Genomic DNA, 7,800 nt, shown 5'->3' with positions numbered 1-7,800 from the left:
TCGTACCTCTCTTTCTTTATCAGCTGTGTGCTTCATACAGCAGTTTTGCAGCACTGTGAATCTGCAACAGATACATTGCTTTTAGATAATAGCCAGTTGCTGTCTTTGGTTGAAAGGATGCAGGGAGAGTCCAACCCAAAACATACACTAGGACAAGAGGAATGTTTTGTCGTTCCACTGCACTACTGCAAGTTTTGCCCTGGATTCTCAAGACATTTATTTCAAACCACTAGCTCCTTGTTAAGCCCAGCAGTCTCTCAAGCTGCAGTCCTAAGAACTCTCCCCTCAGAGTAAGCCCCCTTAAATAAAACAAGGCTTACTTCTGAGTAGACCTGCTTAGGCTTGCTCCCTCCGCGTATTTGTGTTGTTCTCATAACACAATGGCACACAATCTATGCAGTGAGTGCTCCATCCACTGAATTTTTTTTGGAAATGGAAGTAATTTTCTACTAACAGGTCAACCCAGGGCAGTAGTTACGTCTTTCTCTTGCTCTACTAACTGTGTGACTAAGACAGTTTGTCTGATGTAAGCCAAATTTGCCTAAAGCTTGCTTTGTAGGTTGCTCATGGTTCTGGTTGTGACCAGCGCAGAAGGATATACAAATCTGCCCTTTTAAATTTCTTTTTTCCCCCTTCCTCTTTTGTCACTGTGGCTTATTTTAATTGCTGATGTTTCCAGTTTGTTTGTTCCATGCCAGTTTTATGCTGTACCGCATTGATGTGTGATGCAGAAATGAGCGTAAAAAAATCATCATCACGAAGAAACAGAAAATGGCGCTAAAAATAAAGACTTGTAAGTTCAGTTGGCTCTGGGGAAAAGCAAAATTGAAATGGGGATTTCTGAACCAAAACAGTGAGATTGTAAAATTCAGTAGCGTCCTTAGGTCAATACTGAGAAGATTCCCAAAGACGGGCGTGAGCTCCTCTAGAATCAGTCACCTGTCCCAGGGGTCGTTTCATAGAAAAAGAGCTAGGGGAACTCATTAGCATAACTCATTAGCATATGCCACACACCCTGACATCACCGGAAGAGTGTCATAAGGCCACACCCCCTGACATCACCGGAAGTGTGTCATAAGGCCACACCCCCTGACATCCCCGGAAGTGTGTCATAAGGCCACACACCCCGCCCCCAATGGTCCCGGCCGCCGCCAGTCTTGCAGCTCCACTGCCGAGCCCCATGAGGGGCCCAGCGGTGGACCTGCAAGGCCGGCGGGAGTGCAAGGAAGCCCCGCGAAGGTCCTCCCTGGCCCCAGGCAGGCAGGGGTGGGGAGAGGCAGGGAGGAAGCAACTTACCCTCCCTCTTCTCCTGCCTCCTTCTGGCTGAATGAGGGCCGGAAGCGGGGCGGCCAGGCTTCGTCATGTGCCCCGCCCCCCGTACCTCACCCGGGGGAACTGCGATCCCCCCGCGATCCCCCCGAAATGACCTCTGACCTGTCCCCTTCTGAAGAGGATCTGCCAGCCTTCAGGTAAGGGTGCCGAAAGACATACAAAAGATTAGGGATCCCCGTCAGTCTGTAAAAGGCAAACTGCACATGTGTATAGACCCAATTCAGATTCAGACCTCATGAGGAGGGGAGAAGGAATTCCAGATTCAGGTTCACCCTTCAACCCCTGCTTGGTTCCACTGTTAAAACTAGGCTCTCCTTGCTGTTATCCTGTGTTTTAAAAGGAAAGGACGTTGTTTTCCCTTTAAAATGCTACAAGTGGAGTGGGGCGTCTAGTTCTCAGTAGCAAAACTGAGCAGGAGTTGGTTAAATCCCCTCCCTGCATGACCCTGATCCATCTTAGATGCAAAGATCCATGATCTTTGTCACATGGACGCATAAAGCTGCCTTACACTGGGTCTATCAAGGTCAGTACTGTTTAATCTGATCAGTAGCGGCTGGCCTCGGTCTCCACGGAGGTTGTTCACATTGCCGTTCTGAGCCTTTCATCTGGAGAGGCCTGCACTGAACCTTAGGCTTTCTGCATACAAAGCATATGCTATACTACTGAGCCATGGTCCCTTCTCAGCCATTCCCATTCTATCGTGGCCGCCTGTGCCTCCAACTCTCGTGAGCCCTCTCGTGGTTTTGCTACCTGATCCCAAAAGCAGAATCTGGTGCTCGCTGTCCAGTAAATAGTTCATCACTACTAGGTTGCTGACTGGGGTCAAATCGTTTCCTGAAGCACCAGCTCCGACATGAAGTGTATGGGACTCTATGCAGGGGTCGTTTCGTAGAAAAAGAGCTAGGGGAACTCATTAGCATAACTCATTAGCATATGCCACACAGTGCGAGGAAGCCCCGCCAAGGCCCTCCCTGGCCCCAGGCAGGCAGGGGTGGGGAGAGGCGGGGAGGAAGCAACTTACCCTCCCTCTTCTCCTGCCTCCTCCTGGCTGAATGAGGGCCGGAAGCAGGGGGCGGGGCTTCATCATGTGCCCCGCCCCCCGCACCTCACCCGGGGGAACTGCGATCCCCCACGATTCCCCCCAAATCGACCTCTGACTCTATGGAATATTGCCGGTGCATTTTATATTCCAAAAGGCAACCCGCCCGTTCCCAGCATGAGGGCCGCTGACATAAACATGGCTGGGAGAGGGGACGTCTTTTGCCTCTGGACTTACAGTTACAATTGTAGAGTACACAAAATGTTTGATCTCCTGCTTGATTGTGCTCTGTCAGGAAGCTGTAATAGTTTGCATATTTCCTGCAATTTCAACAAAACCTGGCATGACCCAGTGTATTTCGGTAGGCCCAATATCATACACAATTTAAGAGATATTTTAAAGCATGAAACGCTACAGAGAACAGAGTTTTGTGCCCCACTTCATCAAAAGCCAACAGCAATTAAATAATCCACCCCAACTGGAACAGGTATCCAATTTCTAAAATTTGACTTCTCATATCACGTAAAGGTTTGATCATGGTGATAAAAATTGAAACGTTGCAATTAAGATAGAAATGGTGGCATTCGCTGAGCCGTCCCTAATATTTTGGCTCAGTTTGCGAAACAGACAAAAGCGTTTGTCAGTCAAGTTACCAAACTATGCTGACCACATGTCACGACGTGAAGCACAAATAGAAGATGAGGCACACAACACCAAAAGGTCTTACGACGTAACGAATACGGAAAAGCCAGTCACAGCAAGAGTCAACTGGTCCATGTACCTTGCTGCTTTACCAGCCGGGGGTTTTCATTGTATTGTATAAGATTATTATTGTTTCTTCATCATCTTCTTTTTTTGCAAGTTACAGACTTTGGTTGATGAGGCAGTACAGCGTGCAAGACAAAGCACAATGGATACAGCAGCAGCAGCTGAATTGTCGATCTGGAATGTGCCGAGGGCTTCACGAAGTTGTCTCATCTTCATGAACATCAGGGAGTTCTGGATCCTTTATCGCATCTCGACTTGCTTGCTTTCTGCAAGAACCAGTCAAAGGAAAGAGACAGAAAATGTCATTCATGAAACAGTAAGCTAAGTAAGAGATTGTTTATAGGACTGTTGGAGGACATGAAATTCAAGAGGGGTCTCTGAGCTTTAGATGAACCTTCTCCTTCGAAGGAGACATAGTTATTTATTTCCACTGGAACTGCCTGCAGCATTTCCCTCCCAGTCGAGTGCTTTACAGCAGTTTTGCAGCGCTGACTAGAAAAACATATGCTGCTTTCAGGCAGTAGCCAGTTGTTTCTTTCTTTTATTTAAAAGGAGGCAGGAGGAACTAGGCCCAAAAGACAAGACAGGAGAAGGGTTTGTGTTGTATGGCATAAATAGCTTCATTTCCTCCAACTGGCAAATTATCAGTGGCTTTAGTTCTAAACCTGAAATGAAATTTGGGGAAAACATTTTAAAGAAATTCTTCGTACTCAAATTTGCTTGCAAATATTAAAATTTACAGTCTCCTTGTATGCAGATCTCCCATTATGGATGCCTGGGTTTAAAAGTCTTGGTGTGAATTTTTTCCCTAACCCTTTTGTCTTAAAACTCTTTGTTAGCAGGCCTCTGCATTTTTTTTTTAAGACTCCTTCAAAATCTGGTTCTAAAACGGAAGCTTCATACACACCAGCTATCCTCCATTACAAAGGACAGTCCCTACTTTTGGGTTCCTGTCCCAGGTAAATCAAAGCCTATCCTTTCCCTATAATTGATGAGGATATCTTGTTAAAATGTTGTTAGAGTGAGGTGCTGATGCTGTCACTGTTCAGGGGTAGGCTCATTCTCTTGCAGTTAAATCTCCAATTGGGTCAAGGATGCATCCTCTCTCTCTAGCACACACCCGCATAAACACAGAGTATAGCATATACTCTGCCATTTCACAGTGAGATATATTTTTGCACTGCTACCAATGTATGTTTTCCTCATTTATGCATCTCTACATCTCTCACTAACCTTTATGGTTAGTAAGTCGGCAGAGAACAGACTATTCCAGAGTATATAAACTCATCATAACAGCAGGTATCCAGTGAGGTAGGTTAGGCTGAGAGAGATGGACTGCCCCATAGTCACAGCAGAGCGAGGATTTGAACCCAGGTCTTCCCAATCCTAGTCTACACCACACTGGCTGTCATTCATCCAGCCTTTCTCCCCACAAAAGGGGGCCAAGATAGCTTATACACAACGATGCCGTAAGCATAATGATATAGCGATAAAACAAAACAATTCAAATCATCCATTGCAAAGCTACTAGCCACGGCGGCCGAGGGAAACCTCCACATTCAGAGGCACTAATCCTCTGAATCCCAGAGCCAGGAAGCACCATCAGGGGAAGGCTTCAGCCTCTCTGCCCTGTTGTTGGCCGTCCAGAGGAACAGGCTGGCCGCTGTGTGAGACGGGATACTGAACTAGATGGACTATTGGTCTGATCCAGCAGGGCTCTTATTTCCCAAAACGGCAATCCCTCAATAGCTTCCTTGCCCAAACAGCATTTCCCCTACACAAAGACAAAACAGACCTCCTCTTTGCAGGCTCTTCTAAAAGCCAGAAACGAAGATGCACTCCTGGTCTCCTCTGGCCACCCATTCCAGAGAGTGGGCCAGTGAAAAGGGGGTGGGGACGACTAAATAAGCTCCTACGGGGTGGGACACCGAACAAGAATTCTAGAGGGGAATGTGACTGTCCGTGGATAGATGCAGGGAAACAGGCTCTTCCCGATATGTGCCCCCTGGAGTACGAATGGGTTTGAGGGTGCCAGCACCTTGAATTTGATGCAGAAGTCGTTATAGTCGTTATAACGTGTTCGAAACGACTTGCTTCATTAACAACAACAAAAAACACACCCCACACTGCATTTTGCACTAACTAGAGTTTCTGGGTTGCTTTGAAGGGCAGCCCTATGTAGAGCACGATGCAATAATCTCCTCTCGTAGTGCGGAGCGGCCAAGCCAGATCACGTTTAGTTTAGAAGGCAAGATAATCTAGGTGTAAGATGTTAATGCCCTGACCTGGGCGGCCCGGGCTTGCCTGGCCTCATCAGATCTTGGAAGCTAAGCAAGATCGACCCTGATTAGTACTTGGACGGGAGACCATCGAGGAAGTCTAGGGCGGCAGGCAATGGCAAACTGCCTCTGAATGTCTCTTGCCTTGGAACACCCTCCGGGGTGACCATAAATTGGCCATGGTTTGATGGGACGTTCCACCAACAAGAAGTTAACTGGAAGGAGGCACTTTGTAGCAACGACACCAACTGGCTTAGCTAACAGGGAGACGAGGCCCAAGAGCACCCCTAGACTCTCGGCGTGATCTGTCAACGAGAAACTAACCCCATCTAGGGCAGACGGAGCAATTTCACCTACGGCTTCAGCCTTCAAAGCCGGCATCATCTCCATCCTGTCTGGAAGGCCTGCGCCACCTGATGCCACCATCTTGTTGGAGCTAAGCAGGTCTGGGTCTCGTCGGTGCCTGGATGGGAGACCTCCTGCCTTGAGTTCCAGGACGGAAGAAAGGTGGGATATGAATGTAGTCATTGTTCCATCCCCCTCCCCATATACCCCCCACTGTAGTTTCAACAAGAAACCTGTCTTTTACCATTGATAGCTGATTCCCTCTCAAAGCCACTCTGAACACTAGCTGCTAAGGGTATTCGTATGCACACACACCCCCTTCCTTAAGCCAATTAGCCACATTCCCCCACGCGGGAGAAGGAGCCCCAGGCCGTTAGAGCTGAAGCTGGGAACCGAAAGCGCTCCCACGGTTCCCTAGAATCCCAGACACTACACACCACCTCCAAGGCCGTAGATAAGCAAGCATTACAGAAGCTAAAAAGGGATGCAGCAGTCCCGGCAAGCTAGCACCCCACCCCCAACCCTTATGGCAGCATAGCTGACACCAAGGAGCAATCAGAGGAACAGACACAATTGGCACTTAAGTCAGGGCCTGCCACTGGCCTCTGTAAATGATTCATAGTAAGGTCCCCAACCATAGCGCCCACTGATAGAGTTGCCAAGTGAAAAAATCGCCGCAGCAGGGGACTCCCGGTTTGCAGCTTGAGCGCGCGCGCTGCATGCATGTCACCAGGAAGTGACGTGACGACGCCGGGCACGCTGGGGGCGGGGCCACGACTGTCTGAGGGAAAACCATAGAGTTTTCCCTCAGATGGTCGTGGTCCCGCCCCCAGCATGCCCGGCGTTGTCACGTCACTTCCTGGTGACGTGCACGTGGGTGTGGGGTTCCCCCGGGGACTGATCTGCCGGCGGCGGGGAACGGGCCTCTGGGGCGGGGTTTTCCCCGCCCCCCGGGGGGACTTGGCAAGCCTACCTACTGACACCATTTCTGGTGGCTCAAGTGGTTAAGATGCTGAACTGCAGGCTGTGGAAGGTCAGTAGTTCAGCAGTTCGAGACCCGGGTGCCGCATGATGGAGTGAGCTCCCATCTCTAGTTCCAGCTCCTGCCAACCTAGCAGTTCGAAAGCAAGAAATTGCAAGTAGATAAATAGGTACCACTTCGGTGGGAAGGTAACAGTGTTCCGTGTGCCTTGGTGTTTAGTCATGCCGGCCACATGACCACGGAAACGTATTCGGACAGCGCTGGCTCTTCGGCTTTGAAACGGAGATGAGCACCGCAACCCTAGAGTCGGATTCGACTGGCTTTCGAACAAGGGAAACCTTTACCTTTACCGTTAAGTGTTTTTAGGAAGTGTTGCTTTTGGCAGCAGCTGCCGCTACAGCACAAGATCTGCACTGTGTGACTGAAGTTAAGCTGCGGTGGCCATTTTGTGGCTGGCTCCGCTTCCCAGGGCAGCCATTTTGTCTCTGCGCCCACCTTGCTGTGTCAGAATTCCAAAGGTGCTCGCAGGCTCAAAAAGGTTGGGACCCCTGATGTATAGCCTTGAACAGGGAAGAGTGGGAGCACGTTAGCGGACTGAGTACTGGGCAGCCTCTAAAGAGGATAATGGTGAGTGCAAGCCAGGGTTGCCAGGTCCCCCCTGGCCACCAGCAGTGGACGGAGGGTAGGGTTGCCAACCCAGGTTGGGGAGCTCCTGGAGATTTGGGGATGGACCTTAGGGAAGACGGGGACTTCAATGGGGTACATAATTCCATAGAGTCCATCCTCCAAAGCATCCATCTTCTCCAGGGAAACTGATCACTCCAGCATGGAGATAAGTCGTAATTCCGGGGGATCCCTTGGTCCCACTTGGAGGCTGGCACCCCTAGTACAGGCGTAAAATGAGCCTTATCATTTGTATGTATCCCTGAGGCTTGCCAAATGGGCTGCTACTAATGTCAGTTTGTGGAATTCCAGCTGCTGCATCCCTCCAAAATGCCCAAGCTAATATCCGCCTCGGTTCCTTGTCTCTCCGGAGAAAACAAATGCAGCACGAT

General features: G+C 49.4%; 1 protein-coding gene across 1 annotated transcript in view; it reads right to left on the bottom strand.

Annotated features, from left to right (window-relative positions):
• Positions 1–3,037: 3,037 nt before the first annotated feature.
• The window catches only part of CAMKK1 (calcium/calmodulin-dependent protein kinase kinase 1, alpha), a 103,280-nt gene continuing 98,517 nt past the window's right edge, over positions 3,038–7,800 (bottom strand). Inside the window, exon 15 of the mRNA XM_015407976.1 lies at positions 3,038–3,405. Within this exon, the coding sequence (XP_015263462.1) occupies positions 3,333–3,405 (73 nt within the window). The 3' untranslated portion in view covers positions 3,038–3,332. The remainder of the gene's footprint in view (positions 3,406–7,800) is intronic.

The sequence above is a fragment of the Gekko japonicus genome, unplaced genomic scaffold (genome assembly GCF_001447785.1).
Source record: "Gekko japonicus isolate JY-2015 unplaced genomic scaffold, Gekko_japonicus_V1.1 scaffold1, whole genome shotgun sequence".
In the NCBI taxonomy this organism is placed as follows: Eukaryota; Metazoa; Chordata; class Lepidosauria; order Squamata; family Gekkonidae; genus Gekko; species Gekko japonicus.
Note: the sequence above shows the minus strand (reverse complement) of the source record. Positions and strands in the feature narration are given on the sequence as shown.